The sequence below is a fragment of the Drosophila eugracilis genome, unplaced genomic scaffold, assembly GCF_018153835.1.
Source record: "Drosophila eugracilis isolate 14026-0451.02 unplaced genomic scaffold, ASM1815383v1 contig_440, whole genome shotgun sequence".
NCBI lineage: Eukaryota > Metazoa > Arthropoda > Insecta > Diptera > Drosophilidae > Drosophila > Drosophila eugracilis.
In genome coordinates, this window is record NW_024573306.1 from 51568 (window position 1) to 67630 (window position 16063).

The following is a 16063-nucleotide window of genomic DNA, read 5'->3' on the forward strand; positions in this document are numbered from 1 at the left end:
GGCAAGTGGACATATCCGCCGCAGCCACCAAAGAGCTCCAAAATACTACTACAAAAGTGCTTCACAACCTGACCCCAACTTGACTCATCCGGCGAATTGTTCATTCCTGGCGCCGGCGCTTCCTCTTTTCATTCATCGGATCAAAGGCCCGTCGAGTGTTTTTGGGTATGAATGTATATTTTGACTGGACTCCGACTGGGAGCATAGGCCACGTGCATTGTGTTAGAAGAGGTGAATAAATGTAAAACTTACTTGTTAGTGGAAGATTCAATTCGATTAATTTAAAATAATACTAGTTAGACGCTCGACAGCTTCACATTTTTAGAGGAGCTGAGTCGAGGGACATGGGTAAAACGTTAGGAAGCACAGGTTCTGGTTGGTCGATGATTAGCTTCAGATTCTTTTCTGGCCACTCTAGCTCCAACCTCTCCTTGGGCTCGCAGTTCTCGTCCAGCCCTGCGCTGCGGAAGTCCTCCATCAGACGCGGTACCAGTTCATCGGGGATCAGAACCTGAATCCAATAGCCCAGTACACCGTAAGGCTCGCTAACGGTGACCGCCGAACCAGTCACGCTTTCCGCCACCAAAGTAAGAGCCAGATGCTGAGCCTTGAAAGTGAAGTGCCTTCCATGTCGAATACGATCCTTAATGGCTAGCAGCAGGTACTTGGCCACACTGGGTGCCAAGGTAATTTCAATGCCGTCTAGTGAGATGCAGTTGGGTGCCGGAGGCTGGAAGTCTAGGGGACAGGACTTGTGCAGCGAGCTGCTGCTCATCGACATGGACTGCGGAAAACTCGGTTCCTCGCGCTTCATTTGCGTCTCCGTCAACGGACGGTTGTTCTCGTCATTGGCGCACTTCTCACTCAGCGTCTGGAAGTCTACCTCCTCCTTAATCGCACTGGTGGGTTTTATCTCACGGAACGTAAAATCCGCATTGACGCCAGCCAGATCGGAACCCTGCTTCTCTAGGTCGTCCTGCAAGTTCAGCAGCGTCTCGGGGAACAATTCAAAAACGCTCATTGGCCGATCCATGTTGGTTACCAACCAGTCGCCGCCCGTCTGTACATCTTGACGCAAAAAGTTCAGCACTCCACGTCCGTTCCAACGTGAAGCCTGCTCTAGTTCGTTTTCAAAAACTCCGACGATCTGGCAGAAGTCTACAGTGCCGGTAGGTGTCTCGATGCATCCTAACTGTGGGTCTTGCGCGACAAGTAGGCTCTGCAATTTTGAAGTGGCGCTGCCATCCAAGCTCTTGCGCCACGGAATGTTGTCCCCAAAGCACAGTCCGTTGCCCGTTTGGAAGCAGTAACGTGCGATGGCCTGTAGCAGATTCGCTGGCCATGTGGGTGGTCTTTGGGGCTTCTCTGGATTCTCGATTTGTTGCTTTAGTTCCGCTTCCGTCTTAGCCAGGCGAAAGGTGAGTTCAAATCCCATTCCGGACCGTGTAGAATCTTCCTCGCGCAGATGAACGCGCTCATCGCCATGTAAGTCGCTCAATCCAAAGCTGATATAGTGCCAGTGCGGTGGAATGTTCCTGTCGGCATCCCCTGGAAAATTGTACATGCTTATGTAGTCCAAGGGATCCTGACCTCCCAGCCAGTATTTGAGTAGCGTGGTCACTTGCAAGGGGTTGGGTTGGTTCGGGTACACCTGTCCCAGGTGTTCTATAATAGCCTTTAGGCCCGGAGGAGGCTTCACCTCCGGTTTTTTGTCTACAGTCGGTTCGGCCATTTCATCCAGAGTGATCAGTATGACCGTAGGTAGATCGTTCTAGACAAAACAAAAAAATATACCGCACTTTAAATATTCCAAAGATGTAAAAAAAGAGAAGTTGATTTTACATTGTATTTTGTGCATTTTACATTTGGTGTTCAAGTAATTAATATTTAAAAACTTATATATATTTTTCATATAAACAGCTAATCTTTTTAATAGCAAATAACGGAGATAAAAAAAAAATAGTTCTGAGGGTTTTAATTCCCTGCTGATATTTAATCTACATTTATTTATCAGCAGTGACCACCATGTCAAATGTAAAATTTATCCAGGCGTAAATCGCGTTTGTAAAAGTATCATCGTGGTTTATTTCTGCAAACCTCCTACGGTCACCCTGTTGACCAACTATTTAATAGAAAATTTGCAAATTTTGAAAAACGCACAAAATGGAGCCTTATGATGTCGTCGTTAACCAGCCCGTCGTCATAGATAACGTAAGTAGATATGGGTCAACGAAATCCTGAAATCGTTGGACAAATCGTAAGATCCCAGCGTTTTAGTTCGAAAACAGTGACATCACCTACCGCCCGTCCCTTTGTCAGTAAGCTTTCAAGCCGTCTCCAAATGGCCAACATGACTAATCCCACAACCAAAAACTCAACATACATCAAAGATGGTTTAATTTGAAAGTAAACGAAAGTCAAACGAGTGATTTTCATAGGATGCTATTCGTCTAATCCTTTCATCTGCCTAACACACGCACACACGGATACCTTCGGGTGTTGGCTGAGTCCCTGCTGTTGCGACCCTCCATCTGGAAGCCCCTGTCGAAGTCCATCTTCCGTCCGTATTCTATGGGATACACCACCGGAATGGACTCTACGTGAGAGGCAGCTGGTCTCTTTAGGCGCTCAAGCTCAGGATCTATCTTAATGCCACATTTTCCTCTATACGTGCTGAACAATTTGGGGCGAAGCAACTTGTTGTATGGATCACGGAATTGATCCCGGTACTTCTGGCACTCCAGGTAGAATGAGTCTACCCTGTACATTTCACCGTAGCTGACGTTGGTCAGTCCACATCTCGGAGTAAACTTAAGGATTGATTCCCGCTCGATCTGCGAGTTCTTGGATACGGTCATCATGTCCACCTCCGGTACACTAAAGGATTCCATGCTTGCAATTCAGATTTTCCCAATTCTCACTGGAATTTTGTTTTGAACTGAGATAATTTTGAACTGAGATAATTTTGAAATCACAACCAAGTACATTTTTATTTTACAGGGCTCCGGTGTGATCAAAGCCGGCTTTGCTGGTGAGCACATTCCAAAATGCAGGTTTCCCAATTAGTAAGTACCCTTAAGCGCGCAGTACGCTTAGAGCTCTAAACTAATGCAATTTTCTACAGTATTGGCCGGCCCAAGCATGTCCGGGTGATGGCTGGCGCCCTAGAGGGCGACATATTCGTTGGACCTAAGGCGGAAGAGCATCGTGGTCTGCTTAGTATCCGGTATCCCATGGAGCACGGCATTGTCACTGATTGGAACGACATGGAGCGGATATGGAGCTACATTTACAGCAAAGTAAAGTCGCCATCAATATGTGATTTTTAGTCATCACTCATATAAATCTTAATAACTAGGAACAACTGGCGACCTTTACGGAGGACCATCCCGTACTGCTCACCGAAGCCCCGCTTAACCCGCGCCGCAATCGTGAAAAAGCAGCCGAGTTCTTCTTCGAAGGAATCAATGCACCTGCGCTCTTTGTGTCAATGCAGGCGGTACTCAGTCTGTAAGAATTGCAGTTTTTGGAACCCTATCAAGCAATTTCATTTGGCGATTTACTTCTAGGTATGCCACGGGACGAGTAACTGGCGTTGTGCTCGACTCCGGCGATGGTGTGACGCATGCGGTCCCTATCTACGAGGGATTCGCTATGCCTCACAGTATTATGCGCGTGGACATCGCCGGGCGCGATGTGACGCGTTACCTTAAGACCCTCATCCGCCGGGAGGGCTTTAACTTCCGGTCGACTGCCGAATTTGAGATTGTTCGCTCCATCAAGGAGAAGGTCTGCTATCTGGCCACAAATCCCCAAAAAGAGGAGACCGTGGAGACAGAGAAGTTTGCCTACAAGCTGCCCGATGGCAAGACTTTTGAGATTGGACCGGCCCGCTTCAGGGCGCCGGAGGTACTCTTCCGGCCCGATCTTTTGGGTGAAGAGTGCGAGGGCATACACGACGTTCTAATGTATTCCATTGAAAAGTCGGATATGGATCTCAGAAAAATGCTCTACCAGAACATCGTTCTTTCCGGTGGATCCACACTCTTCAAGGGATTCGGCGACCGTTTGTTGTCCGAACTAAAGAAGCACTCGGCCAAGGATCTCAAGATCAGGGTGAGTATTTCGTGCGAAATACCGTATCTTTTCAATGTTCTGAAACTAATATACTTTAACAGATCGCCGCGCCTCAGGAACGACTTTACTCCACATGGATGGGCGGTTCGATTTTAGCTTCGCTCGATACTTTCAAGAAGATGTGGATCTCGAAGCGCGAATACGAGGAGGAGGGACAGAAAGCCGTGCACAGAAAGACTTTTTAATGTGTTTACTAGCTTAAACGCCGTTTGTAAAAGGCTAATTAAATTGTATATCAAATTCTGTCAGCTAATATCCTGTAACCCAGAAATTTAAAACAAATGTGTAATTACTTACGCATAAAGGGCGCAAAGTATTTAAAATGCTATTTATTGAAACTGCTTTCCCAGCCTAGAAAATAAAGTACTAAAATTTATAAATACTTTCAAATGATTATTCCCAAGCCCAACGTAAAGAGAACAATAATTTTAACCAATCTTGGCTGATTTAGATGCAACTGCCTGCATTGTATTACATTTTTTGTCACATCACATATGTTTTATCTGGGAAAGCTGATAACGCCAATTTTGGATGTACGCTGGAATACTTGCTCTGAAACTTGTTGCGAATCAAGGGAACAGAAATAGATTCCTTACTTCATCTGAGGAAGCTGGTAACACCAATTTTGGATGTATGTGAACCCATCGGAATACTTGTTCCCAAAAACATGCTCTTGCTCGGAATCAGGGGGAATACTATTGGCTGGCGATCCACAGTTGCTGAAATCGCCTGCGTCAGACGAATCAGGTTCTGATCCAATTTGATTCCGCACTTTCCTTTGTGAGTTTGGAAGAATGGTGGACAGTGCACTTTGCCGTAGGGGTCACGATAATGATCCCTGTACTTCTGACACTCCAAATAGAATGTATCGATCTTGTAAATCTCACTAGGACTAACAGTGGCCAAATCGACGGAATCGGGAATAAACTTTCGAATCATCTGACGATCTCTCTGCGATTTCTTTGATACGTCCCAGTATTGAGCCTCTGGTATGGGGAATTCCATGGTTATTTTAAGAGAAAACTATACAACAAAATATATTTAAATTTCTTTCTAGTGTAAACTTTCTTTAAACTGCTAACGAAAGCTATTCGAAACTATGACTATTTATTAAGATGATTCCAAGCCTACTTGTATATTTTTTTATTAGTTTTAAAAGGCTTGTTGCCTTTAAAATAATATTCCAACTATAAAACAAATCGAGAATATATATACAAATTAAAATATACATAATATTTTTTTGAGTTTCTCTTCAACATCATTTAAAGAAATGGTTTTTGAAATACAAATAGTTTTGATTATTCTAAACGTTAAAACGGTCATTAAGTCGCTTAAGGAATTTAATCAATAAATTTACGCTCAGTGGATTGAATCATGCCTTCTCGAAAACACTCTTTCCAGCTTGCCCATTCGCTCTATGGTCAAGAGTACTAAAAACCCGACTCGTTCGCGGGTTGTACTCTCTGTGCTGGATTTCTGAATTCAGTGCGCCGTCAGTTGTTTAATCGTTTGGTTGGCCTGCAAACCGTCTCTACGACAACGCTGCTCCAAAGTATAAACAACAATTGTGTTGCCAATTTGAGAAGACAATGAAAACCGAAACCACTTGAATTGAACGTTTTTTGAGTTCTTTTGTGGGGCTTGCAAACTGATCCAAAGTGCAACGGTGTGTGACAAAAACACAAAGTCAAATTGAAAAAAAAAACCAAAGATTCGTTCATGATGGCATCAGGTTTGGAGCGGGTAAACGAAAATGAGGTAAGTCCGAAGATATTCTATCTTCAAGTGTTGTCAAATTGCAAGCACACACTGACCTTGATCTTAACCGTATAATTCCTGGTCATGAATTATTTAGTTATTCGTGCGAATGAGACACACCACCATATCCTCATTTATATCCCATCCGTAATTGTCAGTCCATGTAATTGTTGCTGTTCGTGCAATTTAAAAATGATATGTGCCCCACTCGCTTGCCTTATGCACCTTAAAACTCCGATGAGCTGTGCGAAATAGCATTTGAATTCCCACCGGTTGTTTGTTCTCATATTGATTTTCTAATTCTAACGACAATTATATGACACACCATACACCCTATAAATGTAATTATCCTTGCAACTACTTGTAGTATAGTTAAATATTTCGTTTCTTCCAGAAACCTATAAAAAATGCTTGGGAGGTATGAAATGATTTTTGTCTTATTAGTCTATTTTTATTCCATAGATCGTCACATTTTTTACTGTGCATATTTCTGTAACCCTTGCCCCCAATGTAAGCTTTTTGTATGTCTATTTTTCATTAGCTGGAGTTGTGGTGTTCTGTTTTCTTATCAGCAAAAGATCTAACATAAATGGCAAACAGATAAAGAAAAACTTTGGAATAGAACTTCCAGAGTAATTCACTTTCATTTTGTCCATTGCACCGGCATCATGACATCTTTCTTCGAAAATGTATCCTTTGGTTTCTTACTTCTATTATAATAATAACTTCTATATTAATATTTTATATCTTTTCCAGATGAAAGCCATGGATGCCAATCGGTATGCCACCAAGAAGACGATCGCCCAGGGCATGCTGGATATCGCTTTGTTGACCGCCAATGCATCCCAGTTGAAGTACATCCTCCAAGTGGGCGAGCAGCACCAGTTCTACAAGCTAATGCTGATCCTGATCAGTCTATCCATAGTGTTGCAGGTGAGCATATAGTTTTTTATATCTTTTTAGACTAGTTCTCTACGTGTGCTGCACAGAGAAAAACATGAACAAAGATAGTCAATAATTCGCATTAAAATTATTAAACAATGTTGAAGCAATTTTAAAAATTTTAAATAATGTTGAGAAAAAAATATAATCTTATTACTGTCGTATAATTAATGCCCAATTATATTTATAAAGTATATAAAAAATTGTAATTGTATTATATCTCGAAACTTAGATTGTTCATTGTAAATCAGTCGACAATATGGAACTGATATTGTTATGTTCTTCTCTGTGTAGGTCCTGTCGGGCGTGCTGAGCTTGTCTCTGAGTTTGCTGCGGGATTGTCGGTTGCACCAACCAGAGTTCCACCAGTCTGCTAATATTATAAACCATGTGCGCACGGGTTTCGCCTTTTTCACGACTATGATAAATCTGTTTATCTCGGCCTTTGATAATCGACTGCCCCCGCCACAAGGGGACTTCCTAAACAATGTGAACTAGAACTGGGGGTGTGGGAATAGAATAGGACTCCTTACATCCGGTTTTAACACTTTCCCTATCGATTTCAACAGCTTTTAGTGGGCATTCTATTTGTGGTCATCGGAAGTCTCAACATAAACAGGAAGCAGGATCAGACGGCGGCGGTGATCCTGAACGATGTCATTTTAGTGGTCGTGTTTATAATATCCGTGGTGAACGTTATTATATCCGGTTTCGGGATAGAGTACTCGTCCCAGCCACTCAGACTTCTTGATCAGCATGAAAAGACACCATAGAAACTAGAATTCCAACGATTTACACCAAATTATATATATTTTAAGGATAATGTAAACTTAGATTGTAAAGCAAAATAAATAAAAAATATTGATGTTAAATCGTTGCTTTTGCTTTTACCATCACAAACAGGTGGCTGCTGGAATACTGCTGGTCATCCAGTCACTAATCAATATGCATAATCCCAAGGATCGAAGTCTGGGCTTCACAATCAATCACTTTATAGATGCATTCATATTCCTGGCAGTGTTCTGTGACATTATGAAGATGAATTTCGGCATCGATCCGGCTGTGCCACACAGAAGTGATGATGCGGAGCTTGTGAAGCCTTAAAAAAATATATATCGCGTAGCTGTACTTTTGGCATATGTGATCGGCGTAGCCTCAGACTTATACTTATACTTAAACATTTTACATATAAATTTTTATCAAAGAAAGTAAAATTTAAGTTAAGCTGTGTTTTAGTTTCTCACCACAGATTCATCAGACCAGATTTAGTTGCCTCTTTCAGAGTTTTATATTGTTATTTGTGGACTGTAGTTTCGAAAGCCAAAAAATTTCAACGTATATTTACTAAGATTTCAAATTAATTACGATGCCACGTTCAGAAGCGGGCGACAGGTAAGCTGTACTTTGAATTCGATAGGCTCCCGCCAGCTACGCGATTTTCCCGATAGGCACTCTGTTAAGTAAAATTTTATTTTTATTTTAATTTTCTGTTAAAAGTGTTAAATTACAATCGTGTGCGCTTAGGATCGGTACTAAATATACGTGTACTCTGGACTCTGGTATTTTAACATTTAAAAAAAAGATTGTTAACTTTCCAGTGTGACCGGCAATAACGTAGCTGGCACTGTTATGATTCTGTTAAATTGCCTGTGTGACCGCTCCGGGAACCGGTAAAATTGCAGCAGAAATTCGAGCTGCAAAATTAGGTTCAAGTCAGCCATCGCGGCTGGCCACAGTATTCACGAATGATTCACGCACGATTATTTTTGGAATTTCGACTTTTTTTCTGGACCGAGCGGACCGAGGCTGCACCGTATGAGTAGCAAATAAATCCCACGTCCCAGCGCAGCGCGACAATCGAGTATAGACACATAATAAACTGCCGTGGTCGTCGAATCCGTTATCCGCGCCAGTCAACCCGTATCCATATCCGGCCGCGTACACTGATTTCGAATACCCAGATCCGTTTCTAATAAGCGTTTCGCGAAATGTTCAGCTTCCTCAAGCGCGAGAAGAACACCCAAGAGGTGGTGGAGAATGTCATCGGCGAGCTGAAAAAGATCTACAGGAGCAAACTGTTGCCGCTGGAAGAGCACTACCAGTTCCATGACTTCCACTCGCCAAAGCTCGAGGATCCGGACTTCGATGCTAAACCGATGATCCTGTTAGTTGGCCAGTACTCTACGGGCAAGACAACCTTCATCCGGTACCTGCTCGAGCGTGACTTTCCAGGCATCCGAATTGGACCTGAGCCGACAACGGACCGCTTCATTGCCGTCATGTACGACGATAAGGAGGGTGTAATCCCGGGAAACGCCCTGGTCGTAGACCCCAAGAAGCAGTTCCGGCCGCTGTCCAAGTACGGCAACGCCTTCCTGAATCGTTTCCAGTGCAGCAGCGTGGCCTCGCCTGTACTGAATGCCATTTCCATCGTGGACACGCCCGGAATCCTCTCCGGCGAGAAGCAGCGCATCGACAGAGGGTACGACTTCACCGGGGTTCTGGAGTGGTTCGCGGAGCGAGTGGACCGCATTATCCTGCTGTTCGACGCCCACAAACTGGACATCTCTGACGAGTTCCGGCGATCGATTGAGGCACTAAAGGGACACGACGACAAGATTCGAATCATTCTAAACAAGGCGGATATGATTGACCACCAACAGCTGATGCGGGTTTACGGAGCGCTGATGTGGTCGCTGGGCAAGGTTCTGCAGACGCCAGAAGTGGCGCGTGTGTACATTGGTTCCTTCTGGGACCAGCCTCTGCGCTTCGACGCCAACAGGAGGCTCTTTGAGGACGAGGAACAGGATCTCTTTAGGGATCTGCAGTCATTGCCACGCAACGCAGCCCTGCGGAAGCTGAACGATCTGATCAAGCGGGCGCGCTTGGCCAAGGTGCACGCCTTCATCATCGCCGAGCTGCGCAAGGACATGCCATCCATGTTTGGCAAGGACAGCAAGAAGAAGGATCTGATCAAGAACCTCGGCCAGGTTTACGATCGCATCCAGCGTGAGCACTCCATTTCTCCCGGAGACTTCCCCGACATCAAGAAGATGCAGGAGGTGCTACAACACCAGGACTTTACCAAGTTCCACTCTCTCAAGCCTCATCTGCTTGACATCGTCGACAACATGCTGGCTAAGGATATTGCGCGGTTAATGGAGATGATACCGCAGGAGGAGATGACCATGATCGCCGAGCCCGTTGTCAAGGGTAAGTCAAATTAAAAGCACCGCTTTGTCGCATTCGTCACGCTGCACTTGCTTGCCAGTCAAAATGGCCACCCCTATCCGGGCAACCAGACTTCCGACTAGTTACTAGAGAAGATACCGAGAAATTTTATGGTTTTCCAAGAGCGTTTCGCTGGCGTTTTCGCTTTCCCATCGCACTGTAGCATTGCGCATGCGCAGCGAGAAAAATTCCCCAGTTAACCCAGATATTTGCCAAGCCAAAATGCGAGGAAAACAAGTTTCGCCAAGCGGAGTAAGCGGGTTTGATTCCAACACAGCTAGAGCTAGACCGCAGCCAAATGTATTTAATGGATACAATTACAATTGGCAAACGAAAGCCACTGGGACCGATCCTAAAACCCCGAGCTTTCCATCCTTGTCCCACATCCACAGCTTCCTATTTTCGTTGGCTGGCGAATTATGTAATGCCTGGCAACGACTATATTTAAACTGTATACTAAATACGAAACATATTTGAGCTATATAAACAAAGTGATAAGCCCCGAAAACTGATAAGGCGGAAAAAGTCGGTGTCAGTTTAGCGCTTAGGCAACACACACGCACTTTTTTGCAAAACTAAACATCGAGGTGGAAGCAAATATCACTGAGAACCACGTACTGTCGTATCTTTGGCAAATACTGGGTTGGCAAGGTGATAAGCAACTACTTTGTACTTGAAAGTGGGCGCCAGTATCAGGGCGTGGCCCCCGCCGAAATTAAATTATACTTTTTTGTGTGTCAATAATTATCGAACTGCTTTCGTCATGGTAAAGAAGTAAACCAAGCTGACTGTTTTCTCCCAGACCTGATAAGATTCGTGGTTATGATGTAATCATTGGAAAATACCGATAGCTTGAGCACAGGGTTTGTTCTAATTGGGACATGAGTCATCAACAAAGAAAAAAAAGAAAATAAAACAAGGCGTACAGTTGGGCATGATAAATATTTCACACTCGGGTACCCATTGGCTGAATCGGATCTGGCTGGCTCTCCGGACCAGACGCATCCAGGCAACCATGACGAATACCACGCACTCGATTTCGAGCCAAAACGCCCAGCAAAACAATCGAGTTTAAACGTGGAGAATCAGATGAAGCCGGGAGGGGCTGTAATGTAGTTAATCAGAGAGACTAGAGGCGCCAGTCGCATTGTAGTGAGTCCCAGTATCCGGTTAGCTAAACTTTAATTGAAAGTCAATTTAATATGATGCAGGCAAGCTGCCTTGCCAACCGGTTTACTGCGACCTCTGAACTTCGTGCGTGGCCCTAGAGTTCAAGGCCTAATTACACTTTTCCCGCACACCTGTTCGCATTCCCCCATGCATTCGTTAGTGGGCCAGGCCAAAGTGGCTTGTTTGTCAACCCTTATCGCGTTGCTAGGCAATCTATTGTTACCTGCAGGCAACTATTAGATAAAAATCAATGTAAGGCCAAGTCAGCATGGCATCATCAAATGTCTTATCAGTCCCGAAATGTCACTGTATTATGTCTTCTTGACTGGACTGCGAACGAACTCACGCGGCTCGAATGCCCCCGTCTGGTCTTCTGTGATTAGCAGTGTTCTAATTTCCACCAGAAAATATAATAATTCCTTTTATCTGCAAAGTAAACAGTAGGTAATAACTTTGCCACTGTGGCTACTGGCTAAGAGACATTCGTGGAATTTTTAGAAATTTCAGACATGTATTTTTAACAATAAAACTGAGCACTATCAAAAATAAGGAATCATTTTTGTAATGCAATTATATACATAGATAATGACCTGCTTATTATGTAATCTACATGACAATTACCACAAAACTAGTAATTATATTCGTCTTTAGGGATCATTGAATGTTATACAACCAACTTATAAAAAGCTAGTAACTAATTTTATTGCTTATTTATATAATCATGTGTTTTGCATGCACACGCCTTTTTATCGTTCGAATAAAAAAGAGTATCGTCAGCACATCCAAATGGGCTTTCCATTTATTTGTACTCGTTATCAGCAAGTAAATGATTTAATACATATGTTTCCATGCCCAAAACGAACACTACAAAACTAAAGCCGAAAAGCGTGTGATGGGATTAATTCTGTGCACAAAACCCGCCAGACAAGGAGAACGAAAATAATTATCTCTTAATAGGCAAAGCAATTTAAAATGGGAAAAGTAAATAATAATAACTTTGCATTCCAATATTTGCTGCCTTTTAAGAGCGGAACAATGCTCTTGGGTCTACTGAGAAGATTGTCCGGTGCATTTGTCATGCGGCAAGCTGAACAAACAAAGCACAAGCCCGGACCTCAGAAAATTCTCCACGCCCCAATCCAGACGATCCCTAGCATAACCCATCCCACCTCATCTGTGGGCTGAACCGGTTGTCGTCGGATATTTTTTTGATGGCGTTGGCAACCTGAGGCCGCGTATCAATTTGTGCTTCTCCGATTCTGACTTGGGACGTGTGGCACTAAGTGGCTCATCCTCCGCCTAATCCGCCGATGAATACCCCAAGCGGGGGACCAAGTATTTCAGATGAACTAGCGCTAAGTGCAGGAAGAAAGCATTTTACTATGATATATAGCTTATAGTTCGGGAGCAATACAGCGATTCACAATGGCATTGTCTGAGGCCGTGGCTGATCTTTTCAGTTTGCCTTTTGGTTTGTGGACCACTTGAGTGGCTTTTTAATTTAACTATTAGCGCATTTGGCATGACCTTGTGCGAAAGCATTCCACACACATATTTATATATATATATATATATATATATAGATATATATGTATAAACCGTATAAATTTGTTAGGGGGTAAAAATCTATGCATAATACTATGACCGAAAGCGATCGACTGATGTCATGGGGGGATCATTATTTCAGGGGATGTGTCATTCGCAGTTTCGGCCTTCCAATTTCGAATTGTGTAAAATTCGATAGCCCCTAAAATTGACTCAACAAGTGAATGAACTTCTCGTGTATTATTACACCAAGGGCCAGGGGGCAGAAGAATTTCACTGAACGTACCCCTGAAAGAGAGGCGGAATGCGTTGATAAAGCGAATCGCGATCAAGCAGCTCGAAATCAAAGTCAAGAACTCGGGCCTCTAATTTAGTGCATGGGTATCTCAGATACTCTGGGTGTGTGTTTGTATATTTGTATCTCTGATTTTATTTTCGTTGCATTGACTACTGCACCGTTTGGTTTTATTTCATAGCATTTCCGTTGTTTTGTCTTGGATAATTGACTTGGGTATACTGAGTGAACAGTCCAGCGCCAAGATAAGTTCGCTGTTGTTCAGTGATGTCTTTATAGTTTCTGTTGATTTGCTAATGGAGTTGCTACTCTGAAGTACGTTTCATTCTATCGGACTTATGTATGTATGTATCTGGACCGTGCCCTCAATCACACTTGGTCAGGTTGTCAGCTTTTTTGCCTTGAGTCACTTCCTTCACCGTCACCGCACATCTGAAAATGTGCTGGCATCACATGTTTAGCAATATGTCGCTAAATAGTTATACACATATCTAACACGATCTTGCAGAAAAAAGTTCTTCTGTTCGCCGTTCTTTTGGTTCTTCGTACTTTTCGTTTTCGCCATTGGCCCACTAATTTATCTTGGTTTGATATCCACGTCCGAGTCGCACTCCCGCACTCACTCAACTCTACAGTTGATGCTCCTCTGTCAACCTTCTTTCTCTCTTATTTCTTGCATAACCAAAGATGATTCTGACGAGGATTTCGATTTGGCCGAGGAGCCAGCTCTCCTCACCCCTAGTTCGCAGCGACAGCAGTTTGCGGAGCGCTTTGATCGCTGGTTGCAAAATCTGCGCCAGCAGCAACTCCGTCTGTTCAGCAGCTGCACTAGTCGTGTGGGCAATGTCGAGAATGATAAAGAAACCGATCCTGCTCCAGAAACAGAACCTGAACTTGAGGCAGGTCTAGAGGCTGATTCAAAGTCTGAGCTAGAGACCAAGCCTGATCCTGAGCCTGAACCTGAGGCGCAACCAGAGGCGGGGACAGGGACAGACATTGACGTAAGCTTCCACAGTAGTTGTTTTATAAATCAGCGGCATTACGATAACGTAAAGCTTATTAAAAGGAAATCTTGGTTTATTTAGCTTATTAAACAGTATTGATCAATAGTGAATTTATATATAACTATATATAAACATTTTTTATAAATAGTTATTTCATTTGAAAACGATATTCTTACATTTTCATAGCTGTTTTATGACATAAAAGTGTACGAATTGTATTCCACAAATAATTTGTTTGAATTTAATAGGGTTGTGTGCCTTAAAGCTATAACAAATTCTATCTAATTTTAAAGATAATAATAAGATAAACATAAATTTTTAATATACTTTTCGTAACCATGCACTAAGTTTCAGTTCACCTATGGGCTCTTCCAATGCCACCCGGAGAGCCCTTTCAATTGTCCGTTGCGACAGCAAAAGCCCGCAAACAAATTGAGCAACTTCAAAAAAGTGAATTGAAATCGCACTTGGCAACCTGCACCGCCCATCTCAATTGCCCCCCAGAATGCACCACAATTGCCAGTTAAAGTAGCCGGCAAAGTACATGCTTAAGTCGGTCAGCCGTCCTAGTCACGATACGGCAACGGCGGCGGCATCGGCGACGTCAATTGGAGCCAAAACGATCTGAAGGTTTTAATTGCCTCAAATTGAATGTTTGTGCACCGCGACGCACCGATCAACTTAGATTACATGCTTAATTAATGCAAATTTATGGCGCACACAGACTATCAAGTAACGATTTGACCTTTTCTCCATTTCTTCTTCAGGTGGTGCCTTCGAGGGAGTCATCGACGATCACGTCTCACCATTCGGCTACATGAAGGGCGAGGGCATTGATGCCGGCTACGGAGAGCACGAGTGGATTTGCAACAAGGACAAGCCGCGCACAGACGGCATCTTCAATGGGCTGGGTCCCGTCGATGGCAAAATATCCGGTGCAAGTAAGTATTATCTGCTTCTATCTTTAAAAAGATAAAACTAATCAACATTTTCCACTTTCAGCTGCCAAGCAGGAGCTCATCAAATCAAAACTGCCCAACTCGGTGCTTAGCAAGATCTGGAAGCTGTCGGATGTCGATGGCGATGGCTTCCTGGACTCTGACGAGTTTGCGCTGGCCTTGCACTTAATCAACGTCAAGCTGGAAGGCTGCGAGCTGCCCACCGTGCTGCCGGAGCACTTAGTACCGCCGTCGAAGCGCTATGACTAGTGCCCTGCGATATATACACCCGATCACACAACCTCACACCCCAAACACACGTACACAGCATTCACATAGAGACCAATTCCTAGGATGCACTATGTTCGATTTGTTCTATTTTCAACCACAGTGCAGGCAACTGCCTTTTTTATATGTAACTATACTCGTTGTGAACGCGCTAAACTGGGTATTAAACACACACCAGCGGCAATGGCAAGCATTGCACCTATGAGATAATATCAATCATAAATTCGTAGAATTTACACAAAACATAGCATATTTTTGGATAATCGATTGTAAAGCGAGATGTAATGTAAAGATGAGAGGAGAAACCAGCCTAGTGGAATAAGACAGGAGAGTGTGTGTTGAGCGCCCAAATGTCGTTGTTGACTTAAGGAAAGTGTGAAGAAGAAACAATTGTTCAATGCCAATGAAAAAGCATGAAGTTAAAAACTGTATACAATATCTAGGTTAATGTCGATATGCAGCTTGAAGAGCCATTAATTTGCAACCGTACCACTTTTTGATACACATTAAATGTATTTTTGTTATATTGAAATTTACAAGTGAATAACGTGGGTATATGCATGAATTTCCTGTATTTATTTTGCAATATTATTTAATTGTTTGAAATGCTACCACATAAAAGGCCACAAGAATTGAAATAAAAACGTTGTGCAATTTAAATTTTGTTAGTGCAAATTATTGCATGTGCTTCGGACTATTTTGTAATTAGTGAATTCTTGAATATTATTAAATGTGAAATTGAAACTGATTTTTAA

The 16063-nt window shown here is 43.1% G+C and overlaps 6 protein-coding genes across 11 annotated transcripts; 3 read left to right on the forward strand and 3 right to left on the reverse strand.

Annotated features, from left to right (window-relative positions):
• Nucleotides 1–156: 156 nt before the first annotated feature.
• On the reverse strand, nucleotides 157–1750 carry LOC108117236 (suppressor of fused homolog). Its single transcript, XM_017229571.2, has one exon. It carries the CDS (start codon nucleotides 1730–1732, stop codon nucleotides 314–316), a length of 1419 nt encoding a protein of 472 aa, XP_017085060.2. The 5' UTR covers nucleotides 1733–1750; the 3' UTR covers nucleotides 157–313.
• A 330-nt stretch (nucleotides 1751–2080) lies between these two features.
• LOC108117273 (actin-related protein 1) lies at nucleotides 2081–4517 on the forward strand. Its single transcript, XM_017229626.2, has 6 exons — nucleotides 2081–2211; nucleotides 3001–3065; nucleotides 3125–3299; nucleotides 3359–3510; nucleotides 3570–4116; nucleotides 4179–4517. The coding sequence occupies exons 1-6, from the start codon at nucleotides 2164–2166 to the stop codon at nucleotides 4320–4322; spliced, it is 1131 nt and encodes a 376-aa protein (XP_017085115.1). The 5' UTR covers nucleotides 2081–2163; the 3' UTR covers nucleotides 4323–4517.
• Nucleotides 2381–2978, reverse strand: LOC108117275. The gene has a single exon (XM_017229627.1). The coding sequence runs from the start codon at nucleotides 2889–2891 to the stop codon at nucleotides 2460–2462; it is 432 nt and encodes a 143-aa protein (XP_017085116.1). The 5' UTR covers nucleotides 2892–2978; the 3' UTR covers nucleotides 2381–2459.
• A 58-nt stretch (nucleotides 4518–4575) lies between the features above and the next one.
• Nucleotides 4576–5303, reverse strand: LOC108117276. Its single transcript, XM_017229628.2, has one exon. The coding sequence runs from the start codon at nucleotides 5140–5142 to the stop codon at nucleotides 4735–4737; it is 408 nt and encodes a 135-aa protein (XP_017085117.2). The 5' UTR covers nucleotides 5143–5303; the 3' UTR covers nucleotides 4576–4734.
• A 336-nt stretch (nucleotides 5304–5639) lies between these two features.
• LOC108117165 (ninjurin-2) lies at nucleotides 5640–8270 on the forward strand. 6 transcript variants are annotated; one of them, XM_017229440.2, is made up of 3 exons: nucleotides 5640–5895; nucleotides 6652–6828; nucleotides 7741–8266. In XM_017229440.2, the coding sequence occupies exons 1-3, from the start codon at nucleotides 5857–5859 to the stop codon at nucleotides 7939–7941; spliced, it is 417 nt and encodes a 138-aa protein (XP_017084929.2). In that variant the 5' UTR covers nucleotides 5640–5856; the 3' UTR covers nucleotides 7942–8266. The 6 variants fall into 6 exon arrangements, with proteins under 6 accessions (XP_017084929.2, XP_017084928.2, XP_017084927.2 ...); XM_017229439.2 differs by lacking the exon at nucleotides 7741–8266 and adding an exon at nucleotides 7407–7709; XM_017229438.2 differs by lacking the exon at nucleotides 7741–8266 and adding an exon at nucleotides 7132–7494.
• A 303-nt stretch (nucleotides 8271–8573) lies between these two features.
• LOC108117164 (EH domain-containing protein 1) lies at nucleotides 8574–16056 on the forward strand. The gene is made up of 3 exons (XM_017229437.2): nucleotides 8574–10050; nucleotides 14850–15023; nucleotides 15085–16056. Exons 1-3 carry the CDS (start codon nucleotides 8826–8828, stop codon nucleotides 15288–15290), a joined length of 1605 nt encoding a protein of 534 aa, XP_017084926.1. The 5' UTR covers nucleotides 8574–8825; the 3' UTR covers nucleotides 15291–16056.
• Nucleotides 16057–16063: the final 7 nt, after the last annotated feature.